This window comes from Maniola hyperantus, chromosome 6 (genome assembly GCF_902806685.2).
Source record: "Maniola hyperantus chromosome 6, iAphHyp1.2, whole genome shotgun sequence".
NCBI lineage: Eukaryota > Metazoa > Arthropoda > Insecta > Lepidoptera > Nymphalidae > Maniola > Maniola hyperantus.
The window spans coordinates 2865106-2886299 of record NC_048541.1 but is presented as its reverse complement, the minus strand read 5'-3'; the positions used below and the strand labels follow the sequence as shown (position 1 = coordinate 2886299).

The 21194-nt window shown below is 37.5% G+C and overlaps 2 protein-coding genes across 9 annotated transcripts in view; both read right to left on the bottom strand.

Annotated features, from left to right (window-relative positions):
- Positions 1-21194, bottom strand: part of Prosap (prosap) — a 253358-nt gene that overhangs the window by 39359 nt on the left and 192805 nt on the right. The window lies entirely within an intron of this gene.
- Positions 15256-16010, bottom strand: LOC138402466 (uncharacterized). Its single transcript, XM_069499158.1, is given in 6 exon segments — positions 15256-15375; positions 15378-15571; positions 15574-15704; positions 15706-15846; positions 15848-15911; positions 15914-16010. Coding segments are annotated over 6 exon segments (747 nt in total).

The window sequence follows — 21194 nt, the reverse complement described above, 5'->3', positions numbered from 1 at the left end:
AAGTTGAAACATGTTACAATAGTCGTTAGTCCAACCATTCCCTGACCGATATATTTCATTGACATCCATCGGTTGAAACAATAACCACGACCTTTACTTATATACTAGCTGATCCCCGCGGCTTCGCCCGCGTAGATTTAGGTTTTTAAAGATCCCGTATAGCCTATGTCACTCAGGAATAATGTAGCTTTCTACTGGTGAAAGAATTTTTAAAATCGGTTCAGTAGTTCTAAAGATTACCCCCTACAAACAAACCTAACGACATTACCTCTTTATATAATACAACGGGCCGTGCAGCAGAAATCGTAATATTTTAATTTCGCCATAACTTCAAAACCAAACGTCCAATTTTAATCATTCAAAGACCAAATATTATCTCCATAAACTGTTCTTAGTGATGAAATCATTTATTTTGATAAGGATTAATAGCATGAGTAAAATAAACGCGTTTAAATGTAGTCCAAAAAAAATTCAAGATTTTTAAATAAAAAAATGGTTGCTGTGCCTCACTCGACATAGATGGGTATAGTGTGTCGCGGACTTTTTTGTAGATATTTATAAGATCTACAATTAATTAGAACATTTTATGGTTCTATCTTTTATAGTTTAGGCAGCGTACGCAAAATAAGTAACTTTTCTGGTTGATTTTTTACACCTTGTGTCCGAAAAACCCAAATATCTTACGGAACCCTATTTTTTTCCAAAATAAAATATAGCCTATGTTACTCGTGGATAATGTAGCTTTCGAATGGTGAAAGAATTTTTAAAATCGGTCCAGTAGTTTTTGAGCCTATTCAGTACAAACAAACAAACAAACAAACAAACAAACAAACAAACAAACAAAGTTTTCCTCTTTATAATATTAGTGTAGATTAGTGTAGATTACTTCGTATGGACAGGGCTATTGAACAAACAAAATAGCACCGACTCAGTGGTGCTTTAGCACCAATGCAACCTCAGTGACGTCTGGATTTCAAACGGGTCGTTTATTAGTATCTAAGTGGCGCTGATTTATGTGTTTCCAAAACCGTGAAAAATTTTGTTCGCTTGGGCATATCTTGTCATTTATATCGATGACCACGACAGTTACATTGTCAAGTGCACTTGATCAAGTACTGGAAAGCAATGTCAACGAGCATCGTACTAAATATACCAAAGTTGAAACATGCTACAATAGTCGTTAGTCGTTAGTCCAACCATTCCCTGACCGATATATTTTAAACAATTTGTAACAAGCCGCAGTGGGCATATATCAGGGTTAGTGTTGTCCTTGCCATGTTTTGGGTTATCAATTATCGAGGGTTTAATGAATGGGCCAGTAGGTTACATTACCTAAATATGTAGTTTACGATTATGTGAACATTTGTTTATGGAAGGGTGAAGTGTTTGCAGCAAATAGTTTGTTGGGTGTTGAACAACAAACTGTTATGTATTTAGTAGTTAGTATAGACTAGTAAAAAGCTGTGATAGCCTAGTGGTTAGGACGTCCGCCTTCTAATCGGAGGTCGGGAGTTCGATCCGGGTCACTTCGGAGCTTTCGGAGTTATGTGCGTTTTATGTAATTAAATATCACTTGTTTTAAAGGTGAAGGAAAACATCGTAAGGAAACCTGCATTCGTGAGAGCACCTTTGAGAATATGGAGCAATCCGCATTGGGCCAGCGTGGCAGACTATGGCCTAAACCCTTCTCACTCTGAGAGGAGGCCTGCCTGTAGACTTATAGTATAGACTTCCCGTTTTGGGATGTGAAAAAACCTCAACGTCGCATCACCGACATGCTAATGTTAATAATGCTCACAGTGCCGCCAGATGTTTTAACGACCTCCCTGGCGCAGTGGTAAGCGTTGTTGTCTTATTCGTGGGAGGTCACGGGTTCGATTTTCGGCAGGGGTTTGGAATTTTATATTTTCTAAATTTCTGGTTTGATCTGGTGGGAGGCTTCGGCCGTGGCTAGTTACCACCCTGCCGACAAAGCCGTGCCCCGCCAATCTGTTTAGCGTTCCGCCGGTACGATGCCATGTAGGTAACCAAAGGGTTGTGAGTTTAATAAAAAAAATTGCCATACCCCTTCCAGGTTAGCCCGCTTCCATCTTAGACTGCATCATCACTAACCACCAGGTGACAGTTCAGTAAAGGGCTAACTTGTATAATAATTATGATATGAATACCTAATAATGGAAAAAAAAATTATTTATTACTTACTAGTTACTTAATGGCTTTAATTTACAAATTATGATAGGTTGCATCTCAACGAAGGACATAGGCTACTATTTATCCCGGAAAATACAAATACGTCCAACTTGTCTCTTTGAGTATGTACTCGTCTCGTAAAAAGGCACACAAATAGTGAAAGAAAACATGCATACAGCTTTCTCTTAGTTTACTAGTTAATTAGGCCATTCTTTCAAACCTCGCGTAGGTTACTTGTGAGCACTTTCCGACAGAGAGGGTTGTAAAGGAGACAGTAATTAGATGGCAGTCAGCCAAAATGTGACCTAGTTAGTGTATTTACGAGTACCTACTCAGTTATGAAGCCCTGATAGTCTAATGGTTAGGACGCCCGCTTCCTAATCGGAGGTAGGTGGTTCGATCCCAAGCACACACCTCTGACTTTTTGGAGTTATGTGCGTTTTAAGTAATAAAAATAACTTGCTTTAACGATGAAGAAAAACATTGAGAGGAAACCTGCACTGTGTGTGCCTGTGAGTTCCCCACAATGTTCTCAAAGGTGTGTGAAGTCTGCCAATCCGCACTTGGCCAGCGTGGTAGACTACGACTAAACCCATTCTTACTCTGAGAGGAGACCCTATAGTGAGCCGGTGATGGGTTGCTCATTATGATGATGATGATGACTCAATTATGAATTTGTTTTTTCGAAATTTGGTTGTAAATAAAATAAAAGAAAAACTAAATAAAGTTAACCTATAGAATTCCATCTAAATTTAACATATGGTATCTTGATGATGGAACCATTGGGGGCAACGTGGATGACGTTCTAAAAGATCTTAATCATATTAAGCAACAGTTTGGGAAAATTGGTTTAGAACTTAATTTTTCGAAATGCGAATTGTTTTTTACAGAAAAACTGTCGCAAGAAAGAATTCTATTGGCCTCTGAATTATTCAATGAAATTTCACCTAATATTAAAATACTTGATAAACGTTCACTTTGCCTTCTCGGTGCTCCTCTTTATAATGAATCCATACAACCACTCTTGGATCAAAAAGTCAGAACATTTTCGGCTAATACCGACAAATTGGGCACTCTAAATTCTCACATTGCATTTTCGATCCTAAAATATTGCCTTTTTGTACCTAAATTAATTTACATTCTCCGCGCGAGCCCAATTTGGAAATTTCATGGACTACTCGATAACATGGATGCCACCCTTAAAAGTACACTAGAACAAATTCTAAATTTAACTTTTGATGAGCACTCCTGGAACCAAGCAACTTTACCGGTCAAGTACGGTGGCATCGGCGTGAGGAAAATTTCCAGTGTAGCTCTTCCGGCTTTTCTGTCCTCTGTGCATAGTATAAAAGAGCTTAGCTCTCAAATTCTCAAATCCAATTCATCATTGACCTATGCCACAGAGGCCATAGAGAGTTGGAAGGTCAGATGTCCCAATGTCGACATCCCGAAGGAACGTACTACACAAAAACTTTGGGATTTGCCATTGGTTCAACTGACACATACGAATTTGGTTCAAAATCTTACAAGTGACAGAGATCGTGCCAGGCTTCTAGCATTATCCGAAAAGGAATCTGGGTATTGGCTGCATGCCTTGCCATCAAAAAATCTCGGCACACTTTTAGATAACGAAAGTTTTCGTGTGGCTCTAGGTCTCAGATTGGGAACACCACTGTGCCATCAGCACAGATGTCCGTGTGGAAAAGAGGTTGATAAATTTGGAATCCACGGACTCTCTTGCCAAAGGAGCTCCGGTAGGCTGTTTAGGCATGGCTCTCTTAACGATACAATTAAAAGAGCTCTTGCCACCATAAATATTCCTGCGCTCATTGAGCCGGCAGGGATTAGTCGGGATGATGGCAAGAGACCTGATGGATTGACGCTGGTTCCCTGGGAACGGGGACGGGCGCTAATGTGGGACGCAACTTGCGTTGACACATTGGCCCCGTGTCATATCAGGAAGACAGCATCAAGACCGGGAGCCGCAGCAGAAACAGCTGAAAACGGCAAGCGGCGCAAGTATGCCTCTCTTATAGAGAGTTACATTTTTGTGCCGTTTGCCGTGGAGACCCTGGGGCCATGGAGTCTTAGTGCTAAAAATTTTTTACGAGACATTTCACCGCGATTAATAGCCTCAACTGGTGACAGAAGGGCTGGCTCATTTTTTGCGCAGCGGATCAGCCTGGCTGTCCAGCGCGGAAATGCAGCCAGTATTCTTGGCACCATTCCACGCGGTCATGATTTATATAGTAATTAAATAAGGCTAGCTTTAAGTTTTATTGTATTAAAAAAAAAAATAGTAATATTATATCTAACTTGTATAGATTATACCTATAGAAACCATATAATAATTTTGTCTAAGAACTTGTAGGTATTTCTCTCGTATTTTTCATTCGTATGTTGTTTTGTAAGAAATTATAAATGTAATACTGCACTCTCATCATCATTATCACCATTCCCCCACCATCACTGGCCCACTACTGAGCACGGGTTTTCTCTTAAAATGTTTGAAATCTATATTAACCTAAAATTTGTGAGGGAAAGTTGCTTTTCCCAGAATTTTCTGAAAATTTCCCTTTCTTCGTCTTGAATTCGAATTATTTGTTATATCCCTTTTATTAACATACCTACCTACCTACTGATTATTGTACCTAATAAGTTTAGTAATTTATTCACAAAATTATTCAAAAAGGTGAGAATTATTGTAATTCAATTTATCAATTTTCAAAGAACACTCGTACAACGGGTTTGAACGGAAACATAAACGATGTGATAACAAACAAATTGCCTAATTTACCCAATTATATTGACAGTGCAAGCTGTTCACACCTGGTAACTGATCCAAGGTTTGTATCGTACATTCAGATATAGAGAGAGAGCTAGCGCGTGCCAGGCCTTCGTTGAAAATGAAAATGAAAATGAAAATCTTTTTTATTCGTATAAACTTTTACAAGTGCTTACGAATACGTTATTTTATAAAAGCTGAAAGTTTCCCTGCGTATTGTCCCCAAACAGGGAGAAACGATCAGTGACTATGAAGGTGACTGTGGGACATAACAGGTAATAAAGGTGTAAAAATCTTACGTCATAGGATAAAGTCTATTTTTTATGTTTTCTTCGGAATAGTGTTAGAAATTATTGTCTTGTCTTGTATAGTGTCATATTGTATTACCTGACACTAAGTATCGTGGCAATCCCCTGCCAAATAACCTTAAACTTTTCTTTTAAACTTTAATTTTAAACGCGGATTTTTCCTCTACATTGTGTTGGGGATAAGACGCAGAGAAATTTTCAGCTATTGTAAATAACGAAGGTGGGGCCCTCGCTGGCTCTTAGTCCAATACAGATAGGAAGCTGTGACAATAAAGAAACGTTTAATGGTATAATTATTACGACATTATTAATGGTAATTGGGAAACTTATCGAAAGTTTAAGTAGGTAACATACTGCAATTACAATTTAATGAATTGTAATTTTTTATATGGCGAAATTTAGATAAGCGCTTTGTAAAAACATAGGAATATTTTCATTCGCTTAATGTTATCGTCAGCCAAATTTTGAGAAGCAGTCAATAGCATTATACAGGTGGAAATTAATAATCATGGCAAAAACGTACACCGTTTTTTCTGTCAAAATTATTGGCCTGTATTGGGGATTTAGCTGGATTGTAAGGTTTATGTATGTATGGCATACTTATCTACCTATTTTATAACTCTATCAATAATATTAATTAAGCAGTGACAATTTAGTGTTTAATACGTCGCTTCGGTCTGCTATTCGGGGGCTCCAGGGTTCGACCCCGGCCACGCACCTCTAAATTTACGGTAACTCGGTCCGTGTGTTTTAAATGGTTTTAAGCAATTAAATATCACTATTTTAGCGTTTAAACTATCGTGAGTGATTTACATTATATATAGTATTTGTATTTGTATTTAAATTTATTATTAATTATCTAGTTAGTGTAAGTGGCACTGCCGTTCTAATCTAAATATATAAAAGGAAAAGGTGACTGACTGACTGACTAACTGAATGACTGACTGACTGACTGACTGATCTATCAACGCACAGCTTAAACTACTGGACGGATCGGGCTGAAATTTGGCATGCAGATAGCTATTATGACGTAGGCATCGGCTAAGAAAGGATTTTTGAAAATTCAACCCCTAAGGGGGTGAAATAGGGGTTTGAAATTTGTGTAGTCCACGCGGACGAAGTCGCGAGCATAAGCTAGTAAGATATAAAAAAATAAAATAAAAATAAAAAATAGTATATTTCTACGGCTATACTCACGTAGAAATATACTATATATAAATATCACTAATTGTAAAACCTCGTGAGGAAACCCTGCAAGCCTGAGAGTTTTCCATAGTTCTCAAAGGTGTGTGAAGTCTGCCAATCCGGCGATGGGTTGATCATGATGATGATGATGATGATGATGATGATGATGATGATCAAACATATTTAGGACTAGCTGATGCCTGCGACTTCGTACGCGAGGATTTAGGTTTTTAAAAATCCCGTTGGAATTGTTTGATTTCCCTTGATAAAAAGTAGCCTATGTCACTCTCCAGGTCTTAAATTATACCCATACAAAAAATTACGTCGATACGTTGCTCCGTTGCGACGTTATTGAAAGACAAACCAACAAACAAACACACTTTCGCATTTTATACATATCTTACACCTGACTATACTCACGTGTTTAGTCCACGTTAGCCGGACTAGTTTCACATTTATAATTTAGATAGTTATTCTCAACGATGATTTCCTATTCCTATAGGTACCTACCTATCTAAAATCGTAATATATTAAACTAGCAACCCGCCCCAGCTTCGCATGGGTGCAACGTAGATACTAATGTGGTGTCATTGCCTCGGAAACTCTCAAATGAGAGGATTTTTTTCCGAACTAATGCACATTACTTCAATTTCTCTATAGGGATCTCTAATTTTTTGAGAATTAAACTATAGCTATAAACCTTCCTCTTGAATCACTCTATCTATTGGTGAAAACCGCATTACAATCCGTTGGGCAGTTTAATTAAAGATCTACGCGTTCATACATACATACAGACGCGAGAAGCGACTTTATTTTTATACAATGTAGAGATTATGCAAAACTCAAAGTTCCAACCAAAAACGCAAGACCGTTGCAATTTTGTGGTTCCAACTTCCAAACGAATTAAGAATCCACACGTTACTTTCAGTATGAAATCAATCTGCTTTCATTATAAATTCCGTGTTTATCGATTATTTCAATCGGACCGGTCAATCGGTGATATCGATAAAAATGCATACCTTTGTTCGGCATCTGTACTCAGTTACAGTTACTCGCGATACCTGAGGAGATACGATATTATTGCTACCAGCCATCAAGCTACGCGCAAACTTGCAAAGGAGAAGATTGCGTCCCAACATACGCTAATGGGGGTTTCAATAGTTAAAAATCTTACAAAAACTGACTTCCTAAAATTAGAAGAAAGTCTCTTAAGTAGCTATAGTTACAAGTTCTCTATTTTTTACTATTCATGAAAGGGGAAATTTTAATTGAATACAAACTCTAACAAAATATTTAATTAGTCAATGTGCATTGTACACGTTAACATAATTATACTTGTGAGTTATGTGTTAGTATATAAAAAAGGAACTACAAAACAAGAATCCACACATGCCTGAAGAACCTGCGAATCAAACAAATTCGACGTGGCGTAGCTAGTAGTAGCTAGGAGCTGGAATCGTATCTACAGTCCTCGATTCATAGATCCATGCCACACACGTCTTTGAATAATGAAAGTTAGATACCAAGTCTCACCACGACACTTTCAGGACATCTGTTTAGGATTTACAAAGCTTGAGACAATTTATTTTTTGGACCCAGTGGTCCGATTACACATAACTTCTTCCCCTCGAAAGGAGGTGTAGACTGCTTTTTGATACCGGCCCATACCTGGATAGTCGGTACAAAGGCTACAATTCTGCAAACAACAGTACCGGAGGTTGCTCCCGATTCGATAGTAATAAAAAGTTATGTATGTCTGCTTTACTATGTTACCATTTCCTTAAGCTGTTAAGCTTTATAGATCTGACCAGTGACCACAGATAGGTATGTCTAATACCTATTTACATGGCTGCCCAAAAAAGGAGGGTGTTTTCAGGGTTCATGTGGGTATATATCATCATCATCATCATCATCATCAACCGATAGACGTCCACTGCTGGACATAGGTCTCTTATAGGGACTTCCACACGCCACGGTCTTGCGCCGCCTGAATCCAGCGGCTCCCTGCGACTTGTCTGATGTCGTCCGTCCACCTAGTGGAGGGTCTTCACTCTTCCAACACTGCGCCTTCCGGTGCGAGGTCGCCATTCTAGCACCTTGGGATCCCAAGTGGGTATGTAGGTACATATATTATGATTTCTTTATTTCACCATAACGTCTAAATGCCTGAACAAATTTGGATGTATGGGGGTCTCTTTAGAATCTTTAAATTATCCCGAGTGATACTTTACTTGCTACAATATATAAAAAAACAATATGGCGGCTGTTTAGCGCCATTTTCAAATGTGAAATATTTTACTTCTAATTCGTTTTTTGGCAAGGCAGGCGTGTTTTTAAATTTTTTAATTGCGATTTATCACCGTAGTCCGTATCACAATAAAATATTGTTAGTCAGTAGACTATAAACATCTATTAAGAAAATGGTATTTGTAGTACCTTTTTGTTCTACAGGCGTGTTTTTAAATTTTTTAATTGCGATTTATCACCGTAGTCCGTATCACAATAAAATATTGTTAGTCAGTAGACTATAAACATCTATTAAGATTACAAAAAAAATAAAAACCGACTTCGATACACAAACACTAAAAATTGAAAAATAATTTAATTTATTACCGAATATATTATGTATACAAGAGTTAATATAGTTCCATAATAATACTTTTTGGTGCCGGTGCCAATCAGCTTTAGCTGCGCGAATCGTCTAGACTTCATATTTTTATGGGACTCCACAATGGCACCTCATTGGCACCGACCCCAAAAAATATTATTATGGAACTATATTAACTCGTGTATACATAATATATTCGGTAATAAATTAAATTATTTTTCAATTTTTAGTGTTTGTGTATCGAAGTCGGTTTTTATTTTTTTTGTAAAAATTTTTTATTTCACAATTTTTAGTGGCCCCATGGAATTATGCTATGACTGGTTAAAAATCTACTGTTTACTAAGCTTATACACTGATCGCGAGCAATTTACTCTTATCCGTTGAGGAGTTCCAGTATCTATCTTCGAAGATGTTCATCAGATCTTCACCAAATTTAAATGGGACCAACTTTGAAGTATACCCTTTCAAACAAAAAAAAAAATTTCAAAATCGGTCCAGGCGTCTTCGAGTAATCGGGGAACATACATAAAAAATAAAAAAAAAAAAAAAAAAAAAAAAAAAAAAAAGATTCCGACGAATTGAGAACCTCCTCCTTTTTTTGAAGTCGGTTAAAAATGGTATTTGTAGTACCTTTTTGTTCTACAAGTAAGAGTTCAGGTCAACATTTTCTCCGCAAGTAAATTATAAAAGGATTGCTCCGCTCTCTGCCATACTTTATTTGTAATTCACTCAACCAGTACCCGTAGTACAAGATTTTACGTCTCACCAAACCAAACCAAATTCGAGAGTCGGAATACTTCCGCGTTACAGTAAACTGGATCTTAAATGCCTTGTTTTAAAGCTCAAGTTTGTCTACACTTCTACAGCCAACGCTCCAAGCGGAAACATTGCGAAATTAAAATCAGTGGCATTGAATATTTGACTTCAATTCAAGGCTGTTTAGGTCCATTTTACTGTAACGCGGAAGTATTTCGACTCTCGAATTTGGTTTCGTTTCTTGAGACGTAAAATCTTGTACTACGGGTACAGATTGCTCAATAAGGCACTCTAAATAATGATACTTTAAATACTATCAAATATAATGTATCCCGCACAGTATGAGTAAAAAAGTTTTCTAAACGTAATATTCTATAGTAGATTGCTTCAATATTTTGAGGACTGTAGGTAGGTACCTAACTACCTACTACCCATAAGTATTATTTAAGTATCTATCTATACCGCTTGTAACAACATGTGGCTATTTTAAATAACAACAATTCATTTATTTCTTTACGTTCATGACATCATTAAATTGCTTCATAGTAAATAATATTACCAATTTTTAGGGTTCCTTACCTCGTAATGGAAAAACGTAACCCTTATTGGTCAAGGCACTTTTCTTGGAAATGGCCAATAAGGTAGGCCTCGTGGCACAAGCGAATGAAAGCCCTTGTTTAGAATCTTTAGATACAATAGAAACATAAATAGAAATAAAACAGTTTTTTATTCAAATAAAGTTTTACAAGTGCTTTTAAATCGTCTAATCAATCTATCCTCTACCTCTCATTCTACTCTGACATGTAATAGGTACGGAACTCTCTCAAGGCAGGCCTACTCACACTTGACCGTCTTGTTAATCATTAAAATAAACAACCTATTTACTATTGTGGGTACAAAAAAGTTTATAGCTGATTATAAACCTTCTAATAACTCAATATATTTTTTGTTAATAACACACGTTACTTAATAGCTTCCTTTTTAAGATCATGTGCTCCGATTAAGTTAATGTGAGTCAAAAGCAATAAATTGTGTAAGTAAAGATAATGTAATTATGTTTGACAGGTTTCGGAGCATACCCATATTTGTCAAATGTCAAGGAAACGGCTCGTTGTAGTTAGTTGCCGTGTTGCCGTGTACGAGTATGGGAGGGTGTGACGACAGTGACATGTGAGATCGTATCCGAAACCTCATCATGCCATTTTTTATTACCCACTTTAAAACGTTTTGTATAAAATATGAGAAACATTTTTGTATCCAAGGCGTATAAAAGCAGGTTGGAACATGAGAGATGACTGTTTCAAGTAGCTTAGATCAAATCATACTTGATATCACTATAATAACAAATAATAGAATTTTAAAATATTAAAAATAAATAAAAAGAACATAAAATAAGTTACATAAAATCTTTACTTCGAAGGAACCCTTCCTATGCGTGTCCGACTCGTACTTGACTGGTTTTAATTTTCTTGTTTTGTACATTAATAGATACATAATAATTCAATAATTTTATGAGCATATACATATCCTTAATGTTTTCCCCGTACATCGGAGAACATTATCACGAACATCTTATAATAATCGTAAACCTAAAGCGTTGTTACGTACTCGCTGTACCTATTGGTAGAAATAAGCCCAGCTCCTATTAAAATTCCACCATCAGCAAACACTTTTATAACGCCGAAAGAGAGCTCTATTTTAAGTCTCATTTTCCTCAAACGAATGACATAAAATAAATGATCAATCGAACTTCCAAGTGAAGTTCGATCATTATTATATGAGTTGCTTCATTAGAATATATGATTTTATACACTGTAGTTTCCCTATTTACTTGGTAACCTCGCACAATTTTAAAGATTTATTTTAAAACAATTCAAAACGTATTTCCGGCGTACTCGCCCCCACTACGACGCCTCGGCTTTAGCTCATTATTTTAGAGTATGTAGTGTAACTTGTACAAAACTTTCTATTATTTGGGATAAGCCATGCATCGGGGAGGGAGGGAGATCATATATTCTAATGAAGCAACTCATATAATAATGATCGAACTTCACTTGGAAGTTCGTTTGATCATTTATTATACATTCGTTGCTTCATTATTCATATATGATTTTATACACTGTAGATGTTAAGAGAAGAAAGTTTTGGAATTAAAAGCATAATTTGTTATTATTATGATTTTAGATTTTATGATTAATACACAAATCAGCTTATGTATTTTAATAATTATATGTACCTAGTTCTTATTAATCTAAGTAACTAGTTCACTGTCCTAATCAATGATATTGATCAAGTCTTATCTTAATTTATTGATACTTGATTACTGATCGGGTGAATTCCCCTTCGTCCAGGATAATTCTGTTGTAGAATTGGACAAAAGAGTCAGAGGAGCTAGTCCAGCCTGTGGTCTTGCGAATAGTTCCGATAATGACGTCGGCAGAGCTCGCGGCCGAAGTAGACGCGAGGCGCGTACTGCGCACACCGAATACCTACGGCGATGTGTACACCGCTCTCTGACCGGACTTGTTTCATCCGTCTACCGATGGACTGCGTTATCGCAGCTTTATATTATGATCGCTTCTGTGTTAACAGGAGCGTATTTGTTCTCTCAGGTCTTATATTTCTAGTTTAGAAATGTAATCTGAACTTATCACTAATAAATTTTTTAGTGATAGGTTCAATTTCAATTTTCAATTTCAATTTTTATTTATTGCATTTCCATAACTCATTACATCATATTAAGCATGTATAAAGTATTATGGATACCCAGTTTGGGTGTCGCAATTTGGTCCTTAGACCTTGGTAGGGAGACCGATATTATTATTTATTTTTATGTTCGTCGTTTAGGAAATCATTTACGGCATAGTAGCCCTTTTCTAATAAAAAGTTTTTTAATATTTTGTTGAATTTATTTTCATTGTTTATGTTACGAATTTTGTCTGGTAAATTATTATATATCTTTATAGGTTTTTCTGTATGTATAGTATATATTATATAGTTTTTTTTTTTTTTTTTTTTGTTGTATTGACCTGTAAATTTAAATACTAAAAAATGTGAAAGGACACTAGCTGGGCAAATACTTATTTTGTCTAAAGTATGGCAGGCACAAAACTGGTCGATCTCTACCAGGTGCAGACGTTTCTATGATGTCTGTTATCATTATTTTGGCACCGGTCTCGGAAAACTTGATATTGTCGAGCTTGATAAGAGACAGGTACCGAGTGCTAAGGAGATTACAAGTTAATTCGTGGCCTTTTCGAGGATAAGCTCGGTATTAGGGAACCATGTTGAAATAAAGTTTAAAACTACTTGTGGATCCCAAGTGCTCGAGTAATTGGATTTTATAGGCCTCGATTTGTATGCACCTTTAAGAGGGCGCTTCACACACTCGTCTCAGCCGATGTTATAAATATAAATGCTGACAAAGCAGAACGGTGAGGATTTAGACTGCCATACGCACAACTACTATTAAATTGTGTTGTTAGGAATGTAAGTATGATTTTTTCGAGGGCTCGAATACGTCAATGTTGTTCTCGATGCAATATTGCCACCACAGCTTAAGCGACTTCACAGTACTGTCAGAGAGCGAAGCTATCATTAGCGTAGATGATGCTGGACAAACGCCTTTTCGGAGAAAGGTTGCCGCAGAGCCTCGCGACAGCCCGGGTGAGACGCTTGTACAAGGGATGATGATCTCTGAAACGAGATTGCAAGACGTGTTTTTGGGATTTAGATAATACACATCTGAAACTATTAAGTTTTGCAGTAGCGGTAACCACGGCTGCGAAGGCCAGTGGGGATATACCAGTATACTGCTTTATACTCCCTTGCTTTATCATCAATGATTTTTCTAAGGCATTTAAGTATTAGCGAAAAGTTAGTCAGGATTTGTTTTTCATGGAATACATCTGGAACACTTCGCATCGTCAGGTGATGCGAATAAGTCTATCTCTGGTTGGCCAAAATATTGTTGATATCATGGAAAATCATCATCTGGATTGATTACTCTGGAAGCGGCGTCGTCGTCGCGGTTTTCTTTGATGTTCACATGTTTACGATGCGAATATCCAAAGTCCGCATTGTTCACACCATTTTCAAAGTAAGTACTCTAGCTAAATCGTGTAGGTGGGGATATTGTATGCCCCCCATACGGTTCATATATTTATCTATGCGTAGTAATAATGCACAGTCGGTTACATTGCTAGCAAACGACCTCAAGCCTAGAAGAGCGGCCATTAGTTCCAAATAATTAATATGGTTCGCTTTTTCTGTGGCTTTCCATCTGCCACTAACTTGGTTCTTTTCACATACAGCCCCTAGCCTATTCTAGACGCGTCGGAATAGGTCTCGAGTTTGAAGTTAGGTTGTCATATAAAGTTGGATGTAGTATCAATATTTAAAATCTACTAATTTAGATCATCTAATATAACGTTTGACAGATTGATTTTTGCCTCGTAATTACCATATTTAAGCAGGGCTAGGTATTTTTGCCGCTCTAAGATCTTAGTATACATCCATGTATACTTAGCTACTGGACAAGCTGCAACTAAAACTCGATAAGACGGGTAAATTCACGAATAGAACTCTTGGCTGTCAGTTTAGTAAACTTGTGACCAACTCGGCAATTTTACAACGCTTATCGGCGGAAAGATACATGCTTATAAGACATTTAGTGTCCTATACGAATCCTAGGAACTTGAAGGATTGTCGCGGAGTTCAATAATTACAGACAATGCAATATCTTTAACGTTTCGTTAACATTATCTAAGCACTGCTTACATGTTTCGCTGATACACAGAATGTCATCTAAGTAACATACCGACTGAAAGCCCCGATTTCTTAGATATGCCAACACTTCCCTCATGATCTTAGTAAACCTACGTGGGGCCACTGATAAGCCAAACGGAAGGCCATTAAAGCCGTACGTAAATATTTTGGATGAATAATATGAGGCTGAAAACAAAATCTTAAGTACTTGCGGTCAGAAGGCCGGACAGGTACGAAGAAATAATATGCATCTTTAAGATAGATGGTAGCTAGGTATCCATGACGTGGAATTAATTTACATGCAGTTCGGTAATCCTCCATTTTGAAATGCTCGTTACTAAACGTTTGTTACCGTTAGGTTTTGGAGTAAGAAATAGGTAGGTACCTATCTTGGATATGAATTGATCTTTTGTCCTTTTGCACTCCGATATAGCCCCTAGTGCAATTAATTTATTAATTGTTTCAAGTATTTTGTAAGTTTTCCGAATGTGAGAACTATTTTGAGGTAGGTACCTATTATAGACTGATTTTTGGATTTTCTACAGTTCTAAATGGTATAGTATAGCCATGTTTAACCCAATCTAGTACAACACTATTATTAGTTATTTTTAACCAACAATCATAAAAATGGGTAAGACGACCTGTATGTACATGTGCTAGTGATGATTCTGCGTTAGGGCAGGGGGCTTCCACTGAGTCGCAGCTCGCTGCGGCTGCTGCGCTGACGCTGTGTAAGGGCGGCGAACACCTAAGGTCGTTGGCCTCCTGCGGTGGTCTCCGCGCCCCTCCCCCCCCTGCTCGCCGGGTACTGAGGCGGCGCATAGTTTCCCCGGTAGGAAGTTGCTCGAGAGCTGGACGGCTGTGTTTTTTTTTTTTTTTTTTTTGGTTTAGCAGGTCTTTTGATGAAAAGACCCTGCTTCTCGATAGCTTTTGCAGCCCTTATGTTCTCAGATAAAGTTGAGCCAAAAGTTAATCATCTCGCTTGGATTCGCTTATTATATTGTATAAAAACGATTTATTTAAACTGGAACTTATCAGTCTTATTCTACTTTGAGTTGCTAAATGATGTGAATCAATTAGCAACCTGCATCTGCTGAGATGTTTTGTTGTCGCTCTTTAAGAGCAAATCAATACCCCTGTTGAAGGCAGTGATTCCTGCACTCAGCTGTTGCTGCGTTCCGGACCATGTCCAGTATCGCGGCTCTGCGTTTAGTTTAGGCGCCTGCAGGAGCCTATAGTTGTCTGGGATTTGGCATACCTTTCCGTAGTAAAGGAAGCCACAATTTTGATAAATTGTCGTGAATTTTTCTCTGTCTGGTGAGTCGGACGTAGACTCCCCGAGGGCATCCAGTATTTCTGGGCCCAAATTTGGCAAATCACTAGTAAAGGTCAGGCCCAGCCACGCCCTCATTTTAGTCGGCGCTATCGTTAGATACCGGCCCCGCCTCTAGTGTGATTTCTGGAGCAGCTACTGCTGACTCGGGATCGTGTCACAGTTGTGTCCATGATCTCTGTTATCTAAGATTACAATTTTGTAATTTTATTTATGAAAATAAAAACTTGAGGGTAGATCGAAAAACGGAAAATACTTTGAAAAAGACTTTTCCTGATCGCAGAGGAACGTTACATCTATTTTAGATTGTAAGTATGTTCTGCTTAGGTCATCGTTGGAGACTCGCAGTCAACCCCGATGCCTTACCCGTTTTATAATAAGTGGGTAGGTATCTTGTTTCGGGATATGTCAAAGTTATTGACTCGCAGTCAATCCCAGTGCATTCCAAAACTTATGTCTGCTTAGGTCATCGTGGGAGACTCTCGGTCAACCCCGATGCCTCATTGGTCGTACCCGTTTTATAATAAGTGGGTATCTTGTTTTGGGATATGTCAAAGTTATTGACTCGCAGTCAATCCCAGTGCATTCCAAAACTTATGTTCACTTTCACTTCACTAAAAGGCACTTTAAAGAAACACTTTACTAACCTTATTCGTTTCTTCTTATTTTTCTTGCGTATTTCTCAATTTGAGACTGCGCACATCTTTTCTGCATGGTGCTCGGAAGGCGCGTGCGATAGTTACCGCGCACAAAAAAGGAATGAGCTAAAGCCGAGGCGTCGTAGTGGGGGCGAGTACGCCGGAAATACGTTTTGAATTGTTTTAAAATAAATCTTTAAAATTGTGCGAGGTTACCAAGTAAATAGGGAAACTACAGTGTATAAAATCATATATGAATAATGAAGCAACGAATGTATAATACGAATCAAAAGATCTTGAAGATAGAGATAGAGATTAATATTACTAAATTATTAACAAAGAAGAAACTAATTGACATTATAACAAACTTAATGAATTAGTGCGATCAATCAATAAATAAAAATAATTTCGATTCAAAATGAATGCCCTATATAATTACCTGATAAATGTAAAATAATATAAAATAATGTAACACGTAGTTTGCATGTAATTGTATAATAATTATATATTTAGCATGTATATTGTATGTATTGTTAATGTACCTAACTTTGCAATGCCCTAACGGGGGTTAATGTAACCATGAAAGCAAATGAATAAATAAATCAAATCAAATCAGAGATAGATGATAGAGATGAATCTAACAATATATAATATTTGAGGCGATCATTTTTGGACATAACATGTTTATATCCTGGTCGTAGCAGCTTATTATTCCTTACCATATTTGACAGGCTACCCGTTTATACACGGAGTCATTGCCAAGTGACCTCCGGATAAACCGGTAGCACTGCTTTAGAACAATTCCTCTAAGGTTTCAGGATTAGCATCAGATGCTACTGGAAATAGTTGACAACTACTTACGCAAGTTTTAACAGAATACAAGTAACTACTTTATTTAAAAGAAAAGTTTCATTGGTAAATTACCTTAATCTTTGTGTCGTATCGCGTGGAATTAAAATTCAAATCAAATCAAATCATTTGAATCAAATTTTGCTTAGGTTAATGAAAATTTCAGTTATGCAAGGATTCGCCAATATCCGAGATTATAGGCTTCTTAAGTGGAATAGTCATATCTATACTGCGAAAGGAATCTAACAGTATGGCGTGGGAAGGAACCTATCATATCCCATATTCAGGAACACGCAGAAGAAAGTTAGAGAATCCTATAAGCAAGTTCACCAATCTTGACAGCGCGGCGTGGCGTATGGTAATGAAGGTTGTTAAAGGATACAGTCTGAACAGTCTGCAAGCAGTAGGAAAGGTTGGTGAAAATCCAATTTTCTCCATATAGATAGATAACTTTAAATGTCGCTACAAGGTCGAAGCGGAAGTTGTTGTGATGCTCATTAAAAGTTTATTGAGAAAATTGGATTTCCTTGGCCGAACCAACCTTACCGGATTTGTAAGGTTGACTTGACTAAAGCTGCCTACAGACCGCTCAGTCTTCCGAAACATAATGAGGTTAAAAATGTGGTTCTAAACCGCTCGGAATGATGCAACATTGTAGATGCCTTCTGGCCGTTTTGGACTGACAGGACTTCAACACGCACATAGGCTGAAAGATTTGAATAAAAAAAACCCGGATCAAGAGTCTGAGTAGAAGATGGCTATTCTGTCTTCTGCTGAAGGTTACAATATTGGTATTATGGCATGAAAAACACACGCCAGATGGGCATTCCATTTTCTAGAAGCGTGTCTAACTAGGCAGTGAATCGCTTCATACGTGTCCAGGGAACCTCGACTAAGTACGTAAGTATGTATCTACTAAATACTAGGTATACATCGACTGTGTACTAAATATTAGGCAATATTACTCGTGGACGAGGCAGGAACGAAACTTCCTCGACAAAAATACGCAGCTTTTCTCAAGTTACAATAAAAATTCCTTTATCGAATGCCGCGCCATTAATTTGTTAACAAGATTTGCGGAACCATCAAAATATTTTGTCCAAAACTTTATCTAAAAGTTAGTATTTCGCAAATTACTGTTTGCAAAGAGATGGTGTGTTACTAGAGCGAGCAATGGAGCGCATGATGGCTTCAACTTTAGGAGTACTTACCTACCTTCGAGGAAATGCTTTTTGTAAATCAGTCATTTGACGCTGAACTAATCATCGTCAACCGATAGACATCCACTGGTAGACATAGGTTTTGTAGGGATTTCCACACGCCACGATCTTGAGCCGCCTGAATCCAGTGGCTCCCTGTGCCTCGTTTGATGTCGTCTTCTGTCCATCGACGGCGGGGGTAGAGGAGTTCTGCTAACGCCGCGCTTTCAGCTAGCCTTACGGTTAGTCCGCTTCCATCGACTGTATTATCAAGTCACTGCAAATTAGTTATGACATAAATTTTTCGTGAACACATTTTTTTTGTGTGATGTAACCACAAATTCACGGTTTTCAGATTTTTCCCCTAATGGTATAAGACCTACCTACCTGCCAAATTTCATGATTCTAGGTCAACGGGAAGTACCCTGTAGGTTCCCAGACAGACAAACAGACGGTCAGACAACAAAGTGATCCTATAAAGGTTCCAATTTTTCTTTTGAGGTACGGAACTCTAAAAAAACCGGTCAAGTGTGAGTCGGATTCGCACACAAAGGGTTCCGTACCATGGCAAGGTAAGCCTAACACTTTCGGACCTTAATTGTGTTTGCTTTTCCAATAATACGGAATCTCTCAGACTATTGGACTCGAGGCTGGTAATTATTTCCATCCCGACGCGCCGGAAACTTTAACAAGTTACACAATATTTCCAGACGGCTCCACCCGGCCGGGTCACTTCCTGGGACGAACTTGTCACAAGTAGGAAATAGGATAGAAAATAATATGGGAATACGAATTGATGTGTCAAATTCGAGCAACGATGTCTATTTGCTTGCTAAATATGTTACTTGTAACAGGAGTAGGTATTTGGGAAATAGTAGCATTTTTAACCGACTTCAAAAAAGGAGGAGGCTCTCAATTCGTCGGAATCTTTTTTTAATGTATGTTCCCCGATTACTCGAAGACGCCTGGACCGATTTTGAAAATTCTTTTTTTGTTTGAAAAGGTATAGGTACTTCATTATAGTAATATTTTTAGGAATACAATGAAGATGTATATTTTGAGTATACCTAAGGCATGATATACGCGTATCTATTCTACGGCAACCACTTACAAAAAACGGAGACTCGAGTCGAGTTGATACAAAGTTATTTTATTCAAATTAGTAAGTAATATAATGTTGGTTCGATACATAAAATATTAATTTACAAACCCGTTTTACGGTAATCTTTGTGTGTAACTTGTAAGCGAAAGTATTAAAGAGATAAAATGTAAATTACATTTACACAAACCGGCTCCATGAGTAGTGTCGTCGACAGCAGACTTGTTTGTACAAATACAAATTACCAAAACAAATTATTTTCAGTATTCATTGTAAATACAATTATTTACACCCTTTGAGAATATTTGTAGAGAACTCTCAAGCATGCAGGTTTCCTCACGATGTTTTCCTTCACCGTTACAGCAAGTGCTTAATTGCTTAAAACGCACATAACTCCAAAATTTACAGGTGCGTGCCCGATATCTAACCCGACTTCCTAAATAGAAGCGACGTCTTTAGACCCGTGCCGTAGTACTATTATATATTCTGTGCCCGTGCTCAGTACCTAGTGGGCCGGCGATGGGTTGATCATGATGATGATGATTCGTTGTAGGTAAATAATATTATACCTACATTATTTAACTTATGCTCGCGACTTCGTCCGCGTGGGCTACACAAATTTCAAACCCCTATTTAATAACCCTTTGGCGGTTGAATTTTCAAAAATCCAAACTGGATATCCATAATTCTATTTTGGGTATATGGAATTGCAGTAAATTGAAATTGAAATTGAGAAAAAAAACCTTTCTTAGCGGATGCCTACGTCATAATAGCAATCTGCATGCCTGATTTCAGCCCGATCTAAACTACTGGAGTTTGAGCTGTGCGTTGATAGATCAGTCAGTCAGTCAGTCAATCACCTTTTCCTTTTATATATTTAGATTTATTTACACGCGCTTTCACGGTAAATCGATTTTCGTGTTTTCCAACGCTACGTTTCAAGTCTGGAGTTTTTAGAAGTTTTGTTGGTAACTTTTAATGAGTTTGTAAGATCACGTTAATGAAGAAATATCTATGCGTAGCTAACAATTAAATAAGTTAAACTCTGAGGCAAACGAACAAGATAATGGTCGTGACTTCGTCCGCGTCTGTGTGAATCTAGTCCCGGAAGATCTTTTTAATTTTTCATCTAACTCTATCGACTTTACCTATATTACATCGAATTTATTATTGATTATAGATTGGTAGATTATGGTGTTATCCAATGAGATATATAAAATCCTATGACAAAGGATATTAAGCAACGTGGGCGTCTTGCAAAACTACTGCTTTTTCATTAGTCACCGGTTTTGGGACCAACATAGTAGATTAGTCTACTACGTAAAATCCTGCCTTTCGATAGCGGCGCCTTTGATTTGAACTCGTTGTAAAGATAATAGGGTAATAAGTAGTTGCGGTTACAGCGCGTATCTGTATCTACCTTGAGATAAATAGTTCAAGTTGAAAACTTTATTGCTATTTGTGCGTACGATCGATA